The 18,732-nt window shown below is 40.9% G+C and overlaps 1 protein-coding gene and 1 pseudogene across 5 annotated transcripts; one reads left to right on the forward strand and one right to left on the reverse strand.

Moving 5' to 3' along the window:
• The first annotated feature begins 36 nt into the window (after positions 1 to 36).
• On the forward strand, positions 37 to 15,645 carry PRPF4 (pre-mRNA processing factor 4). 5 transcript variants are annotated; one of them, XM_004269321.3, is made up of 14 exons: positions 37 to 192; positions 973 to 1,150; positions 3,102 to 3,288; positions 6,036 to 6,123; positions 6,533 to 6,612; positions 6,792 to 6,885; positions 7,421 to 7,515; positions 8,969 to 9,027; positions 9,473 to 9,596; positions 10,968 to 11,057; positions 13,668 to 13,790; positions 13,901 to 14,008; positions 14,099 to 14,217; positions 14,739 to 15,645. In XM_004269321.3, exons 1-14 carry the CDS (start codon positions 166 to 168, stop codon positions 14,930 to 14,932), a joined length of 1,566 nt encoding a protein of 521 aa, XP_004269369.1. In that variant the 5' UTR covers positions 37 to 165; the 3' UTR covers positions 14,933 to 15,645. The 5 variants fall into 5 exon arrangements, with proteins under 5 accessions (XP_004269369.1, XP_033283301.1, XP_012388263.1 ...); XM_033427410.2 differs by having other exon boundaries at positions 70 to 198; XM_012532809.3 differs by having other exon boundaries at positions 73 to 192; positions 970 to 1,150.
• A 1,509-nt stretch (positions 15,646 to 17,154) lies between these two features.
• On the reverse strand, positions 17,155 to 17,642 carry LOC101289889 (60S ribosomal protein L17-like; annotated as a pseudogene).
• Positions 17,643 to 18,732: the final 1,090 nt, after the last annotated feature.

An 18,732-nucleotide genomic window follows, 5' to 3' on the forward strand; every position in this document is an offset into this window, starting at 1 on the left:
CTTTCCTACTACGATTCCCATCATGCTTCACGCCGCCCAGGACGCTGCGTCCGCCCGCGGCCCACTTCCGGTAGGTGTCGTAATTCCGCCTTGCTGGGCGCGCGGTGGATGGTCTGAAACGTAGAGCTCGGCTTTCGGTGGGGCTTCGCGGCTCCGGAGCCCAGCATGGCCTCCTCACGAGCTTCCTCCGCGGTACAGGTCTCAGCTCACTCTGGCAGGGAGCGCGGAGGGTTGGGGGTCCCTGCGGAACAGGGCCGTTCGGGAACAGGCTGCGGCGGTGGAGGGCTGAGGAGGAAAGATCTCCTCAGACTCGGTCTGGTCTTAGAGAGCGGAGCAGCGTTTTCATGATCCCTGAGTGCTTTCGTATTTTAGCTCATTTTCAGCTCTCGCTACAACCCCAAAATGTAAATACCTTCTCCGTCTGGTTCAGAAACGGAGTTCTGGAAGGGAGTAGTGTCTTGGCCAAGATTTATGACAATGTCAGACCTCTTAATTGTAATGAGGCCTCCTAACTTCCTATCTACTGCCCCACGTCTGAAAACGTTTGAAATGTATAGACAGTAACTTTGTAACTTGTCCCCCTTACCATCGCGTTGGTTATTTCAGTTATCCTTGATATCGCCTGTGATGAGCAGAAACCCTGGAAGTTTCGTAAAACCCAGGAAGAGATTGCACTTGGAACTGAATGAAGTAAACATGTTCCAAAGCACGCCTTTGATAGAAAAATCACCAAGAGAAATTCACTAGTTTTAATCTGTCTCTTCCTATCTGCAAAAGTTAAGTGACCGAGAGACTGGAATCACCCCCAGACCACGTCCAAATCAGGGAAGACACATCTTAACTGGTGTCCAATTTGTGTTTTCTTTAGAGAAGAAATAGGATTGAAGCTCTGGATAAGCGTCATCCTTCTGGGAGGTCTAGTAAATTGCTTAAGATTAAGTTTTAGGTTAATCCAGGTCTTTGATTTAGCAGGCAACCAAAACTAAGGCATCTGATGACTTAGTCGCTCCTGTTGTGAAGAAACCACACATCTATTATGGAAGTTTGGAAGAGAAGGAGAGGGAGCGCCTGGCCAAAGGAGAATCTGGGATTTTGGGAAAAGAAGGACTTAAAGCAGGAATTGAAGCAGGGAACATTAACATAACCTCTGGTAAGATGCAAACTGTGAGTCCGTCTTTACCTTTGGTGCTCAAATTATCTGTCATGATTACCTTCCTAAACTTAGATATCACTAGTTTAGTGTCAAAAACTTTCAAATATTAAACTTGCATCTATCTTAAGGCCATACTCTGCCCACTCCACTTAGTATCATCTGGAGAACCTTTTTCTTAAAACCTTTTATACAATTTTTCTTCTATGAATTGTTAGTAATTTTACTAGGAATTTATTCATTGTGTATTTGGATTCAAGTTGATTCCATTTGTCTTCTGGAGATCTAGCATAGTTGTGGCATTGGTTTGGAGCTACTGTGGTTTATAATATTCTTGCTTTTTTAGTTTTCCAATTATTTTTCACCCAAAATGAAATACCTCTTTTAGATTATAAAAGTAGTAGCCATTTTTATTTTGAAAGAAATCAAAATACAAGTTTTTTCCCATAAATGAAACCATGATAAGCAAATTGTTTTGTAACCTGCATTTGTCATTCTGTATACTGTTGAGGATATTTTTTCGTGTCAGTAACTAGTGGTCCACTATATTTTTGAAATAAAATTATTTATGTTTGTCATGAGAAATTCAGAGAGTACAGAAGGGTGTAAAAAGAGTTCTCTGCAGATAGGACTTCTGTCAAGTTTCTCATGGATCCTCCCATACATTTTCTTTTCTATACACATGCACTGTAGTGACTTTTTAAACCTTTTATGTTATTTTAAACATAACTGCATCACTACTATACTTTTCCTTTTTCATCGAAATGCTTGTATTTGGTGTGAGTTTTAAAACTAGCTGATAGATTATCCAAAAAACCTTACAGTCAAAGAATATCATTTTCATGGTAATTATTTCCAGTTAGTGTCCCTATACTGAGACTATTTCAGAGAGTAGCTTTGGCAATTGTTAAAATAATGTTTCTATTTTATCATGGATAGAAAGCCTACATAACTTATTTGTTAAAGATGCTCCATACTCTTATTGTCTCATGCAAGCTATGTGTTTATGTAAATTTGCCAAATGAAACAAGATGGCTTCAACTATTTTCCTGCCTTTTAAAACCTCGTTTAGTTTTCTGTGTTTTGCATACTTTATTTATTTTTAATTAATTAATTATTTTTTGGCTGTTTGGGTCTTCTTTGCTGCATGCAGACTTTCTCTAGTTGCGGGGAGTGGGAGCTACTCTTCGTTGTGGTGTGCGGGCTTCTCATTGTGGTGGCTTCTCGTTGCAGAGCATGGACTCTAGGTGCATGGGTTCAGTAGTTGTGGCTCGCGGGCTCTAGAGTGCAGGCTCAGTAGTTGTGGCTCGTGAGCTTAGTTGCTCCGAGGCCTGTGGGATCTTCCCGGACCAGGGATCGAACCCGTGTCCCCTGCATTGGCAGGCAGATTCTTAACCACCATGCCACCAAGGAGGTCCTGGCATACTTTAATCCACCTGGCAGGTGGATTCTTAACCACTGAGCCACCAGGGAAACCCTGGCATACTTTAATAAACTGAGAAACTGTACAGTTTGTAGTAGATTAAACAGTTAACTTTCCCTAGAGGCATATAGACTCCAAATGTAAGAAATTATTTCTGGACTTCCCTGGTGGTGCAGTGGTTAAGAATCCGCCTGCCAATGCAGGGGACACGGGTTCGATCCCTGGTCCGGGAAGATCCCACATGCCTCGGAGCAACTAAGCCCGTGCACCACAGCTGCTCAGCCTGTGCTCTAGAGTCCGCATGCTGCAGCTACTGAGCCTGCCTGATGCAACTACTGAAGCCCACACGCCTAGAGCCCATGCTCCGCAACAAGAGAAGCCACTGTGATGAGAAGCCCGTGCACAGCAACAAAGACCCAACACAGCCAAAAATAAATTAAATTAAAAAGAAAAAAAATGAAATTATTTCTTTCTCCCTACTTGAGGAAGATCTGGTGATTATGCTGATGTTGCCGGTTCTTTTTACAGGAGAAGTGTTTGAAATTGAAGACCACATCAGTGAGCGACAGGCCGAGGTGTTAGCTGAGTTTGAGAGGAGGAAGCGAGCCCGGCAAATCAATGTTTCCACAGATGACTCAGAGGTCAAGGCTTGCCTTAGGGCCTTGGGGGAACCCATCACACTTTTTGGAGAGGGTCCTGCTGAAAGAAGAGAAAGGTGCCCTTTCTAAGTATCTACTCTCTTCTTTTTTAATCACAGGGTTCCAGTTCAGTTGGAATTTGTAGCTAAAACTTTAATAGAATGTCTCAGATAATGTTGATAGAATATCTTATTAGGTTGCATTAATATGTTTTAGCCCATAATTTAAGTCTTAGGCCAGTTTTTACTCCACTACTAATTTTTCTTTATAAACTATGAAGAAGATGTTAACACATTCCCTCCCTTCCTCTCCTCATTATGGAGTTGTGAGTTGGGTAAACATTTGTCACTGAACTCTGAAAATTTAAACAACAAACGCATTCTTTGTCATTAACATAAGACATAATGATAAGTGTTTTTTGGGTGTTACTGCAAAAAGGCACTGTCCTCATATAATGCTCCTCTTGTGATTTTGAAGTTACAAAATCTCTTAGTGACAGGCTAGTCCTATGCAGTTATGCAGACCTGGCCTGCGTACCTGCTTCTTTAGGACTTGGGGCTCAGCTATTCCTCACTCATTACATTTACTCTCTTAAAGCCCTTACCGCTCATTTACTCTTCAACCTACTGCAAACTGATCGACCACTACCACATTGAAATTGCTCTTAATTAAGGTCATCAACTCATCGTTATCAAGAATAGCCCTAGTACACTGCCACCTATTCCCTCCTTCAAACACTCCGTTTCCTTGGCTCTCAGAAGACCAAATCATCCTGGTTTTCCTCCTGTTTCTCTAGCTAATTCTTCTAAGCCTCTTTTTTTCCTGTTTTAAAGTGCTGTTTTTTGCCCTTATCCTGCACTAACCCTGAGTGATCAAATCCATTCTCATGTCATGGTTTACTCTGTATATATATTCTGATGACTCCCAGGTCTCTGTAACCTAGATATTCTATAGGTACTCAAATTTGACATGTCTAAATTGAACTCATCTATTTTCCAGTTCTCCTTGCAAATAACAGTACCATTCACACAGTTTTCAGTTGAAAACCTGCTCACCTTCTGTGTAACCCATCAGCAAAATCTTGTCTCTTCTACTTCTGAAATGTACCTCCAGTGTTTCCTCTTTTCTCTACCTCCATTGCTTTCACATTTAGACTGTTGTAATAACCCCAAATGTGTTGTGTTAATTGTTTGCTTAAAATCCTACAGTCTTCTTTTTTTTTTTAATTAATTAATTTATTTTTATTTATTTTATTTTTCGCCGTGTTGGATCTATCATTGCTGTGTGCGGGCTTTCTCTAGTTGCGGCAAGCGGGGACGACTCTTCATCGCAGCGCACGGGCCCCTCATCGCGGTGGCCTCCCGCTGCGGAGCACGGGCTCCAGGCTCGCAGGCCTCAGCAGCTGTGGCACACAGGCTCAGTAGTTGTGGTGCACAGGCCCAGTTGCTCCGCAGCACGTGGTATCCTCCCGGGCTTGAATCCGTGTCCCCCACATTAGCAGGCGGACTCCCAACCACTGCGCCACCAGGGAAGCCCCCTACAGAGTCTTCTTATTAAACTTAGAGTACAAAGCTCCTAATCATGCTCTTCATCCTTGCCTTGTGCCACTCTTCCCCAGTTTACTAGACTTAGCAGCCATAATGGTCCTCCTGGGATACTCAAGCTCTTTTGCTGTCTATCCACTGAATTTTTCTCTTTTTGTCCCCCTCTCTTGCCTTTTAGAGCTTTTTTATTCTTTTGGTTTCAGCATAAATGCCACCTCCTCAAAAAAGCCTTTCCTAACACCTGACCCCTTGTAAAGTAAGTCCTGCCATTATTAAGAAAGTAACATACTTTCTTAATAGCCTTTCAGAGGTTTACTTCTACTGTTTATTGTTTGTCTTCTCCACCAGCAAAGTCTGTCTTATTGTGTCCCTTAAATGAATGTCTTGAGTCCCCACTGCCACTGTCTTGATTCAGTCCATAAGACTCAGGGGATACAATAGTATGCCTTTGTTCTTCCCTCTTCAGTCCATTCTCCATACTTTTCCAGGGGTCTTTCTCAAATGTCAACCCTCCTTACCATGGCATTAGGAGCTCTTTGTGACCTGGCCCCTGCTTAGATTTGCAGCCTTATCTCTCACCAACCCTTTCCCAGTACTCTGTGCTCCAGCCATATTGAATTGTTGTGATTCCAAGTTCAACATGCTTTTCTTGCCTCCAGACCTTTACATTTGTTGAACCCTCTGCTTCAACTGTCCTTTCCCATTCTTGACCCATTGACTTGGTTACTTGAGGACTCAGTTCAGGTAGCATCTTCTCCATGAAGCCTTCCCTGATTCCCTCCAAGCCTAGGTTGTTTACTCCTTTTATGATTCCCTTAGCACCATGCACTTACCACTGTCATAATACTTAATGGAATGTACTCTAGTTCCCCGATACTCTCTGTATGTCCTGTCCACCCCCCACTGCCTCACCCCTCACTATGCTACTTGAAATCAAGGACTGTTTCTTGGTCATTTTTTATACTTAGCACCTGAGCAGTATCCAGTACATTGTGGCATTGAGTGAAGGTTGTCTGTATCCACAGCCCGAGTGGTAGCAGTGTTGGGGCTAGTTGACTCTAAGTTTAACAGGGTAATTGCTTTTAGTTCAATTTAGGGAATCTTCAGATAAAGACTACTGAGTGAGAGAAATCACACTGGAAGTTTAGGCATCACAACTTGGCCCTTAAAGAAGGTTGCTTGGGATTTGAATGGTGAGAGAGTAGGGCAGGCTTGCTGCCTTCTTAGGTATACTTTTCACAGTCTTAACTCTGTTTAAATTCTGATCTTTTTTGTTACAGGTTAAGAAATATCCTTTCAGTGGTCGGTACTGATGCCTTAAAAAAGACCAGAAAAGATGATGAGAAATCAAAGAAGTCCAAAGAAGAGGTAAAATGTGTCTTTGGCTTCATAGTATAAACATGCAGGAAACAAGGGGGTAGTTCTTTCATTTTCTGTTTTCTGTGGGATGGGGAACAGGGGGAGTTGGAGACTCTACTGTTCCGGAATAGTTGTTGGCAATAGTTCGTGGTTCCTTTGTAGGTATAAATGGAGATAAGTGAGTTCCCCATTCAGGAAAGAACCATAGCATTCCTGGTGTCACTTTTAACAAGTAACCAGAAACTATCCAATAAGAGTTCATAGAAAGAAACACAAGAGAAAGCACATATACCTGATTTCATCCTATTACTGAACTAATTCATCTTTTTTCTGGGCAGTTAACAATAGGGAATTGACAGCTATGAAAGGGGCAAGAATGCTTCAGACTTGACATTTCTGCTCTTAATTTAACTTTCAGTATCAGCAAACCTGGTACCATGAAGGACCAAACAGCCTGAAGGTTGCTAGACTGTGGATTGCTAATTACTCACTGCCCAGGTAAGGAGAGCCTCGAGAAGGAGGAAGAAACATACTTTTTCTTATTTCCTCTCAAGGACTGAGGAGGTGCTTTATAATGACTCTGGTTATTAATTGAAATTGAGTGGTAAAGAGACTTGTATGGACCTTTGTTTCCAACCCATTTGCTCAGGGTTAATAATGTTATTTCTGTGTCACAGGGCAATGAAACGCTTGGAAGAGGCCCGTCTTCATAAAGAGATTCCTGAGACAACGAGAACCTCCCAGATGCAAGAACTGCACAAATCTCTCCGGGTAAGATGCTCTCATCTTATATATATAAGATGCTCTCATATATATAATTGTCTAATATCTTAAAGATTCTTAAATATTTAATAGATGCTCTACTTTGGCCCACCTCTAGCAAGTAAAGGCAGCTATACTTATTCCTCTCTGCTTACACTGTTGCTATTTGGGAGGAACCATCAGTTAAGGTGGCAGGGAACCTACTGTGCTTTGTACTAGGCAGAGGCCTATGGGTCTACTCTTTAATTCTCCCTTTTAATATGTGAGACTGTACTTTAGATCTCGCCATGGCCTTCCTGTTTGTATTTAGCTGACATAGAAGCTAGTGTTACTAAGACTGTAGAAGACAGCATGCTGGAGTTCCAGATAAGCCTTGACTTCATTCATTTGTAAAAGTGTCTCCTAACAGCAACAACAAAAAGGTGGTAGAAGATTCTTGGGGAGGGTTAAAACTGTAATGGTTTTTGTTTTTGTTTTTATGGTGGAAAAGCCAAGAAAGTCTTGGGTTAGCCTGTTAATGATCCCTTGTTTGTCTTTTTTTAAGTCTTTGAATAATTTCTGCAGTCAGATTGGGGATGATCGGCCTATCTCCTACTGTCACTTTAGTCCCAATTCCAAAATGCTGGCCACAGCTTGTTGGTAAGTCCCATTTTACAGTGACATTTTTTTCTAAATGGGGTTCAGGGGAAAAAATCAGTATTTGTCTTAGAAGGCCATTTCAATACCATTTGCCTCTGCTTCTCATGATCACACCAAACTAGAGATGCTAGTAGTTACCCACTGTAGTTTACTATATAGCCTTCAATTAGCAGTTCTTACTGTTCACAAGGTACCCCAGAGACCCGTGACATGTCAGTCATATTCTTGGCATTAGCATCATTTTGGATCAGATAGTGAGCTTATAGACTAGTATACACACCTTGATATAACTTTTCTTTTTTGGTTATGTGACCTAGGCAAGATACTTAATCTCTGTAAGCTTCACTTTTGTCATCTGTAAAGTAAGGTGAGGTAATGTTTGTAAACATTTTGCCTTGATAGTGCCTAGTATGTGGTAAGGACTCAGTAAACTTGAATTATTGTTTTTATCTTCATTTTGTTTCTACTCACCACATATGCAGAAAACTCTTAGGATGTGATAACTTTGTTGTTTTGTTCTATTTAGTTACTTAGTTGTTCTTGAGGAACATTGTCATCTAGTGAGGGGAAACTCGCTTGTATTGTATGCACAAGAACTACTTGACTAGGCAGAAATTGAGACTGTGGTTCAGGAGAAAGCCAGGGACCTACACAGATCCCTCCACCTCTCCAAGCCTCAGTTACCTTCATTATAAAGTAGAAATGAGTATGTGTATAACTGACTCACTTTGCTGTACAACAGAAACTAACACAACGTTGTAAATCAACTATACTGCAATTAAAAAAAATAATTACAAAAATAAAATAAAAATAAAATAAGAAAAAAAATAATAAAGTGGAAATGATCATTCCTGCCTTATATGTACCTCACAGGTCTGTTATAAGGATCATTTGATGATAGATATGAAAGTAATTTGTTGGAAATTTTCCAAAGTAAAACATTTTTTTAAAAATTTAAGTACCTTGGGGACTTCCCTGGCAGTCCAGTGGTTAAGAGTCCGTGCTTCCACTTCAGGGGGCATGGGTTCGATCCCTGGTTGGGGAAGTAAGATCCTGCATGCTTCACAGTGCTGCCAAAAAAAAAAAAATTAAAGTACTTAGTAAGCAGCAAAATACTATTCGTATTTAAGAAGATAGTATCATTATTAATATTAATGTTAGATAGTTTAATTTGTCCTACCTTCCCTCAGAAATTGATCCAAAAGTTAAGGAGAAGAGCAACTTGTGCTATAATATTTACAGTCCAGTAGAGGCCTCTGTTTGCATGAGACCTGGATATAGCTTTCTTCTCTAACCCTTCAAACGATAAGCCTTTTCCGTTTCTTTTTGTGTCTGCCACTGTAACATTTTGGGAGGGGGGTGGTGAGAGAGATTGTCCTTTAGTAATGTTACCAAGGTACCTTTTCCTTCCCAGACCAACCCTGGCTGAGATGCTTTCCTTTGTGTTTGTTAGGAGTGGGCTTTGCAAGCTCTGGTCTGTTCCTGATTGCAACCTCCTCCATACTCTTCGAGGTGAGTCAGAATCTTGTCTAAATCTCAGTCTTTTTCTCGCTGTGAACTCTCAAGCAAAACAACTCTAAAAATCTGCCTGACACTCAGACCCAGTACACACAGATTAATTCTTGATTTGATTTGACTTGGTTTTCTCTGACTGCAGGGCTGGATGATAATGACTTCATACGCTTACCACTTTTCTCTCATGTCCAGCCCCACTCTGGCATTTACAATCTCTAAACCAAGAAACATTTTTTTGTGTGTTTAGCTTTTTTTAATGCAATTTATATATTAATTTAAGTTAAAGTAGTTCAATTTTTTAGTAGTTGAATAGCTACTTTAATACTCTCTAGGTCCACATGTCCTCTGATATGTGTATATATAATATTTGTCATGGATGTATTTACACTTAAGTTATAAGGGAGCAGGACCCCTTTAATTTTCATCTCTTACACTCCTTCAGGCCATAACACAAACGTGGGAGCAATTGTATTCCATCCAAAATCCACTGTCTCCTTGGACCAAAAAGATGTCAATCTGGCCTCTTGTGCTGCTGATGGTTCTGTGAAGCTTTGGAGCCTTGACAGGTGAATATTACCCTCTGTCCACACTGCAATCGCTAAAGTAAATAGTTGATTGCTTGGCCCTTGAGACTTAAAAAATGTAGCATTTAACCCCAGAGATGCTCCGAGTCAAGGTAACTTGTGTGAAAATAGAATGGAGGATTTTTTTCTTAGACCTTTTCTCACCAGAGGAGTTGTGTCAGGTTTCCTTCTTTGTTAACTTTGCACCTTGATTTTTGCCTCCAACAGTAGCCACTGTTTCCTGGCTCCAGCTATTCTGGAAGGATCCATTATATCTCCCATGCAATAGATTGACATTGGAGAAATGCACTATTTGGTAGTTTGACTAAAAATAATAGTCTAGACAGCGCATTGGTTCTTAGCAAACAACCACAGGGGAGAGGAAGGAGGTTCTGTCTGGCAGTATTGCCAAGGAAGTGATGTCTACTCCCAATAGCATCGTCCTTTACCTAGACTACATTTTCCAATTACAACAGTTTTTTTTTTTTTAATGTGTTTGTGATTATTGTTTTCCAAGAAATTTTTGGAAGCACTTTGTTTGCCTAAAAGACATCTGAATTCGGTTGCTTAGTTTTCTTTCTTTGGGAAAGCACATGAGGCTTTTGTTCCAGGATTTTGTGAGGAGCTAATTAGTGTCTCCACTCTTTGCCAGACAAGATCTTACCTGTGAGCACAGCAAGTTTTAATTGGCTTTGGTAATACATAGCAATATTTGTTCCCTTAGGGCTTTCGTTAGTTCTGTGTATGCCCATTGACAAAGTTCCCTTTTTAATTGCCCTCTTTAGGGTTCATGTTTATTTCCTCTTGCTGGTGTTCAGACCTTCTTTCTGTCGTTGCTGGTAGTAGAATTTAATGGCCACCAAAAGGAAACTAAGCCTCTGTTTGGGAGTTCCTTTCTTCATGTGGATCCTTGGACAAGCTGAAGTTTGAGATAAATTTTTCTGTAATCCACTTGCACCAAAACTTTTTGATATAGCCTTGCATCTATATCGAAGTATGTTTTCTTTCTAGAATCTCAATGCTCCTTTGGTGCAGAGAGCTTATTTTGCTTGTCAGGCTGAAATATCTTTAATTTTCTCTAAGCAAATGATACAGCATTAAGAGTTTATTAACATAGTGAATTGAAATAGTGTGTATTGAAGAGCAGTTTTGCCCCGTGGGCACATGAAATAGTCCCAAAGCTTTTATAATAACCTTGGGAAGTGAGTTAAATTATCATTAGCCCTAAAAGTTTAACAAATTACAGGTTTAGTTACAATTTGGCCTGTCAAACCATGCAGAATTGGGTGTATATGTGCTCAACAGTTAATAAATTCAATGAGTATTTACAGGACTGTAAAATAGTTTACTTACATACATTTGATTCCTTTTCAGTGATGAACCAGTGGCAGATATTGAAGGCCATACAGTGCGTGTGGCCCGTGTAATGTGGCATCCATCAGGACGTTTCTTAGGTACCACCTGGTAAGCCATCCTCTTATTGTTCTATCCATACAGGCCTGTGGCATCTTGTTAACCTTTTATGGCTAAACTGCCAAGTAAGTTTTTAGAGCAGAGATCTTCAAGAGATTTTCTTGGACTTCAATAAATCAGAATCAGAAAAGAATATATGACATAGTTAGGGCTAAGCATATTTGGTTTTAAATTGCAGTTAATCTGAAATTTCAGAGTCACTGACTCCCAGAAAACTAGAGTTCTTCCCTCTTTCTTCCCTTTCTTGGCCAATACTAGAGGTGTTTTGGTTTGTTTTTTTTTTTGCTATACAGTGTAATTTCTCTGCTTACAAATCAGTCTCCTTTTCTGGTTCTACAAATTCAATGAGGCCAGAATCTGTTAAAGAATTTTTTGAGATACAATTTACATGCAATGGAATGGATTTAAGTGTGTAATTCAGTCAGTCTTGACAAATGTATAGACTCATGTGGCCCACATCCCTGTTGTTGGAGGTCCAAGGGAACAGAAGGTGCCCACCAAACTGAGAAGGCATCTTGAGATTGAAAAACACGGCCAGCAGCTCCATATAGCCAATGGATCCGTTTATTATAGGGTCACTTACTCACAGGGTGGGATCTGGCAGGCAGCAATCCAGAAGCATTCACAGCTGCACTCTGCACCCCCAAGAGACCATTGAGGCAATTTTATAGTTAACCTAAGGTATGGGGGTACGTGTTTGGAAACAGGAAGTACATTCCTAAGTGAAGAATGGGTGGGTGCTGGGAATATATCAGCAAAGGTCTTCATCATTGTTGGAGGACTGACAGAGCATAGAGGCCACCTGATCCTAATGATTATTAAACAATATCTATTAACTACAAAGCCCTTGACTATTGGAAAGTGACTTACCACACAGTATAGTTCTGGGTAGGGTCAGCAGAAGGACAGGAAGAACTGTACAGGCCCGAGACGGTATCAGTTATGCTCATAGCCATAGACTAGTCAATAGAGAGAACATTTGCATCACCCCAGAAAGTTCCCTTATGCCCTTTCCCAGTCAACTCCCTGTTCCAGAGCAATCACTGGCCTGATTTCTGTCACCATAAATTAATTCTATCTATTCATAGTTTATGAACTCATTTTTGTTCATATGGCTTCTTTTTGTTTGGCTTCTTTTACTCAGCATAACATTTTTAAGATTCATTCATGTCGTTGCATGTATCAGTAATTCCTTCTTATTGCTGAGAAGTATTCAGTTGTGTAACTCTGCCACAGTTTGTTTATTCATTCTGCTACTGATGGACACTTCGGCTGTTTCCAGCTTTTGGCTAGTCAGAATAAAGCTGCTATAAATACTCTTGTACAATGCTTTTAGTGGATGTGTTTTTCTTTCCTTTGTCTTGAATAAATACCTAGGAATGTAATTGCAAGGTTATAGGGTAGATGTATATGTAACTTTTTTTAAACTTCCAAGTGGTTTTCCATAGTGTTGGTGCCATTTTACATTCCCAGAATTCTGGAATTCTGGTTTTTTTCACATTCTTGCCAACATTTGTCATTAATCAATTTTATCATTTTGCTAAGTTTAGCAAATATGTAGTAAAATCTCATGGTTTCAATTTTTTTTACTCTGATGACTGTTGGTGTTGAGTAGTTTGTCATATGCTTATTGACTATTTGTATATTCTCTTTTGTTCAGGGTCCAGGTGCTTTGCCCATTTTTATTATTGAGGGGTTTTTGTTTGTTTGTTTTGTCTTTATTTCCATATGTATTACAGTTCTACCATCATTTATGGAGGAGACTTTCACTATTGAAATTGCTTTGATGGCCTCATTGAAAATCATTTGACCATGTATATGTGGGCCTATTTCTATACTCTCTTTTCTATTCTATTGATCTATTTGTTTGTGATTGATTTTTATATGCCTAACATTCAATTTAGGACCCAATAAATGCTCAATGAATGGAAGGACATAACAGTGAAATAAGGGAAGAAAGAAGGCAACAGAATCTTTGCTGGGCCATTCTAAGGAATTCTGTTTTTAAAACAGCCATTGAAGGGACTTCCCTGGTGGCGCACTGGTTAAGAATCCACCTGCCAACGCAGGGGACACGAGTTTGATCCCTGGTCCGGGAAGATCCCACATGCCGCGGAGCAACTAAGCCCGTGCGCCACAACTACTGACCCTGCGCTCTAGAGCCCACGAGCCACAACTACTGAGCCCGCGTGCCACAACTACTGAAGGCCTCGCACCTAAAGCCTGTGCTCCACAACAAGAGAAGCCACCACAATGAGAAGCCCGCGCACCACAACGAAGAGTAGCCCCCGCTCGCTGCAGCTAGAGAAAGCCCGTGTGCAACAATGAAGACCCAGCGCAGCCAATAAATAAATGTTTTTAAATAAATAAATATAAAATAAAATAGCTACTGAAGTAGGTTTATAGGAACCATGGTTTCCCAGTTAACACCCAAGACAGATATGCTTAGTTGTTGAGACATTGTTTATGCCAGAAAAGAGTTTGTTAATATGGCTGTATGAGTAGTTTCAGAAACATAACTTGAGCTACAGCTGTTTATAGCACTTTATACATTGTAGGAACTGAACATCTGCTGGTTAATCGTTAGTTTGACTTTTTTAGCTATGACCGTTCATGGCGCTTATGGGATTTGGAGGCTCAAGAGGAAATCCTGCATCAGGAAGGCCACAGCATGGGTGTGTATGACATTGCCTTCCATCAAGATGGCTCTTTGGCTGGCACTGGGTAAGGCTTCTTCCACGTAGCGGGGGCAGCTCAGTAGTCTCACCTCTTAAGTATACTTGCTTCCACAGAGAACTGTATTCAAAATGTTCATTCATAAATTATTTTGTCAGGGGACTGGATGCATTTGGTCGAGTTTGGGACCTGCGTACAGGACGTTGCATCATGTTCCTAGAAGGTCACCTGAAGGAAATCTATGGAATAAATTTCTCCCCCAATGGGTAAATAAGCTCACTGAGTGAGGGGTGGAGAGGGTTATTGGTCAGAAAGTACTCTTTGTTTCTAACTTCAGTACTACATCTGATCCACAGCTACCACGTTGCAACTGGCAGTGGTGACAACACCTGCAAAGTGTGGGACCTTCGACAGCGGCGTTGTGTCTATACCATTCCTGCCCACCAGAACTTAGTGACTGGTGTCAAGTTTGAGCGTAAGCTTTCCTCCTGTTGTAGGCCTAATTACAAGACAGACAAATTGCACTTTTGAGGAATGCAGTCCGGGTGTTGAGACTTGGAAGTGGAACAGGAGAGAATTTGGCCTCTATTGAAGGAGAAAATTATAATCTCCTTCCCTCCACCACACTTTCAGACAGAGCTATGACACAGCCTGCGTCTTGTTCCTAGGAAGTAAAGAAGACTTCCATGAATGTTTTGCTTCATTTTTTTTTTCCATGGAAGGTCCAAGCACTGAATCCTTAATATTATTCTGAATAGGTTGTCTATCAGGGAAAGAGCCAAAAGACCTTAATAATGTTATTTGTTTCCCTAAGTCTACCTGTAGTTGTCTTTTTCGTAGAGGTCTAGTAGGAATACAGGTCAGAGTGTTGAGTTTTTCTGAATGTAGATACTTTCTTTTTCAAAATAGTATGTTCTAGCAGATTTGGGGTCTTTTATTTTCTTATGCTCTTCTGAGTACTTGAATTCCTGAAGCAACTCCCCTTTTCTTTTGTAGCTATCCATGGGAATTTCTTGCTTACTGGTGCCTATGATAACACAGCCAAGATCTGGACCCACCCAGGCTGGTCGCCACTGAAGACTCTGGCCGGCCACGAAGGCAAAGTGATGGGCCTAGACATTTCTTCCAACGGGCAGCTCATAGCCACTTGCTCATATGACAGGACCTTCAAGCTCTGGATGGCTGAATAGGCAGGACCATGGAAGAAGGATTCTAGCCTCACTCTCTCTTTAGAGCCATTTTCAAAGGAAAGGAATTGATGTGTTTTGTTCTTTCATGTATTTTGCTAATTACCATGTATAGATCCTCAAAAGAATTGGATTTCCATGTCAGCTCCCACTTCAAGCAGGCAGCCCAGTCCCTGGGTGTTGGTGAACCCCTTTCATGGTTGAAATTTTGATTTTCATCTTCAAGCCCTGCCATGAACTTTGTAGACATTGTTTTTATTAATCTTTTGCTTGAATGCCCTATTGCTTCCCTCACAGCACTCCGGATTGTGACTGACTCCATTTTTAATTCTTGAAACTTGACTTTCCGTTACATGGTACATGCTTCAGGACTACATGTGACCCAGAGAGCAAGGTGGCTGGACTATATTCTGGAAGCCCTCGAGTAGAGAGACACGCCTCACCGTGCACTGGCTAAACTGTGCCTGACAGAGCAAGAACCCTGAGAACAGGAGGTGAAGAGGTAGACCACAGCTATGCTCAGGGCTCTGCAGTAGAGAATATTTTACCTCTTCCTGTTGAGTTCACGTGGAATGCTAACTGCATTGGGAAGCTCAGAGCTGAACATTTTCCTCGTCAGAAGATGTCTTCCATTTTGCTTTCAAGATTGGCATCCTTTGTGTTACCCAAAAGCTAGGCCGTTGTGTCAAGATTCAATGAAATTTTTAGAAAGCAAACATGATGTCTCTATTGTGCAAGTTCTTTTCTATTGGTTATTTAAAGAATGTACCCTTCATGTTGAGGTAACTCTGGAAAAAAATCCCTAATGGGTATTCCTAAACATAAACTTTTTCTTTATTATACACTTGCTAAAGAGTAAAATCCTATTTAAAAACTGCCCTTTAAAGAATTATCTTGTATAGTTAAGCATTTTCTGAATCCTAGGCATTGGTCCACAGAGGTCCCTTTTTTTTTAGTTTGAGATATAGCAAATGATCTCAAGTGTGGCGTACTCCAATTCTGTCTCCTTAGTAAGCATCCTGTTAGTAATTTTTTTTTTAAATGGAGGGCTGTTGCATTGTGGGCGAGACTACCAGTGAACTGTATCTGGACTCTATAATTCTTACTTATTGGCCAAGTAGCAGTTACTTTCAGCTCTCTCCACCCCAGGTATACAACCACTGAACTCTGGAAATACACAATAAATTCACACAAAAAATAGAGGAATTGGCAAGAAGAAAGGATTGTGTATAGAGAATTCAAGAAGGGCTTATATGATGGCTTCTCCTTGAACGTTCGAAACACTTTTCCTTTGCTGTTCCAGGGAGGATGAGAGTGACTTTGTCTGGCTCTATCGTGCATAACTAGGAATATGTGGTATGTAGCTAAATAGTCTGTTTAATCTGATTTCAATTATAACCAGGTAGTTGCATATCCTGTGTACCTGTTAAGCTTCTGGATTATCAGCTCTACTCTCTGTTGGGTACTTCACTGTTGTTTAAGTATTAATGGGCTCTATTTCCTCCATAGTTAGCCATGAAAAGAAATTATTTTTCATTACTACCTTTGTAGTGTGTTTAAACTAATAATGAAAGTGTATTAGCGTGCAACTTTCAAATATAGTGTGTTAAAGGTTTTCAGTTTTTCAAGTTGAAATTTAACCACTTGTTCCATTAAACTTGTCTTTTGTTTTGCGGGGGGTGGGTGGTTCCAAGAGATCTAGAGGGGTAGCAACTGGGTGAAAAGATTTCATCTAAGACTTTGGCCAGATGAATGTCTTGGCGGGATATACACTTCCTTACTGGGAGTATCATTGTCCAAAAGCCGTTAGCTGAGGAGCATATCCCAAGTGTGTCATTTCGTGCTAACAGTGAGACAAACGTCATCGTCATCACTTAACAGGACGCTTAGCGCTGTCTAGACACCACCAGGCACATTCAGACATCTTGTTTAGTCCTCACAGTCTTAACGAGTTAATTATTATTCCCTCTTTTACAAAAAAACTGAAGTTCAAAGAAGTTAAGTAACTTGTTCCAGGTTACCTAGTTAGTAAATGGTAGAGTCTGGTCCGTCTGTGACCTTATAAGAGATTTCATAGGGCTTGTGAGTATGTTGGCAACATGGGCCAGACCAAAAAAAAAAAAACAGTCCAGCCAGCATGGCCTGTTCCCTGTACAAAGTCTGAACTTTTTAAGTGCTCCACCTTTTTTTTTTTTTTAAACTTTGCATTTATTTTTTTGCAGCATTTATTCCCAGACTGTAAATGTTTGTTTCTTCTGGGATATCTTTTTCTTCTGTGCAGCCTCCTCTTCTGGTTTAGGAACAATCTGTTCCTTTTCAGTAAGGATCATCTCAGTGTGGCAGGGAGAGCTCATGTATGGGTTGAACCAACCATGAGCTCTGTAAATCCTGCGCGGCACCTTGGGGGCTTTGTTCACCTGGATGTGCTCAATGACCAGAGAATCTGCATCTAAGTTCAGCATTACTCTCTGCATTTTTGAGCATGTGCAGTAAAAATTCAGCACTCTTTGGGCCACTGACCCTGCATCCATCCCCACTGTTTGGCCTGGGCACACCTACCAACTCCACCATTGTAATGACGGAATGGCACACATTGCTTCTGTAAAGTGACATCCTTCAGATACTTGGTGGCTTTTCGGATGTGCATACCCTTAATGGCCTGGACGGTTTCACGAGTGTTCTTAAAGTGAACATGAAGATTTGAACTTCTTGGTCACCTTAGACCACTTACGGGGAAAGCCCACTCTACCATTTATACTGCCCTTTTGAGGAGTCACTGCATCTCTTACTCTGACTTCGTGCCAAAGGGAGTTAATTTTACCACTTCTACCTTGTGAACTTGCAAGGAGCCTATAGTGTTATTCAACAGGAAACTATTTGCATCTTGGGACAGATGATACTTTGCTGTGTAGAAATGTCTTCAGCATTGCAGCATGTCTTAGCATCCCTGACCTCTGAGGCACTCACAGCTAGAAGCACAACCCACCCCTGCATCGGGTACCAGAGATTCCTAAATGCTCTCTAGAAGGACGGCACTGCCCAACGTTAGAACTGTTGAATGTGAAGACAGAAGATGCCACAATGTTAAATATATCCTTCCCTATCCCAGAAGACTCAAAGCTGTGTCTTATTTGGTGAATCAGCCACTCCAAGAGTGTTCTATTTTGACTGAAAGGCCTCCACCACATGCTAGCTGGGTGACCTTGAACAAGGTAACTAAACTTGGGGAGCATCAATTTCGTCTGCGACGAAGCCTGCTTAACTCGGAGGCAGTAGTCCCTAGTACAGAGGCAAGTGTTCTTCCCTGAACTTCCCCCGGCTCCTCTCTGTTCGTCATTGGCTCTGAGAACATGGTGAGATCATTGCCTAATTTACCCAGCACAAGAGTTAAGGAGCAAGGATGTGTAAAGAAATGAAGTCAGTGAGGAGACATCCAGTCCCAGCCTTAGCATAATTATCTTCAATGGTGCAAATGGAGAGGTAGATGCTAGTCCCCTGGCAGGATATGTAGGCGGCTTTCCAATTTCATAATGGAGAACTTTTTCTTCACAGTGGAGCTTAAGACTGTTTGGTTTTACTAAACATGAAGTATGTATGTCTTAACTATTTTGGAATATCTTGTACATTAAGACCCCTAAGAGTTTATAGAAGCTGGTTTCATTAAACTTACAAAATGTTATTTAGAGCAAATAAAACCAATTTCTGGCCTCTGAAAGCGTATTCTACAAATCCCAAAAAACAAAATGTTATCTTTTTGTGTTGGTGTTTTAACCGCTTTGAGATTGTTTCAGAGCCCTGAGCCA

Source organism: Orcinus orca, chromosome 6, assembly GCF_937001465.1.
Source record: "Orcinus orca chromosome 6, mOrcOrc1.1, whole genome shotgun sequence".
Taxonomy (NCBI): domain Eukaryota; kingdom Metazoa; phylum Chordata; class Mammalia; order Artiodactyla; family Delphinidae; genus Orcinus; species Orcinus orca.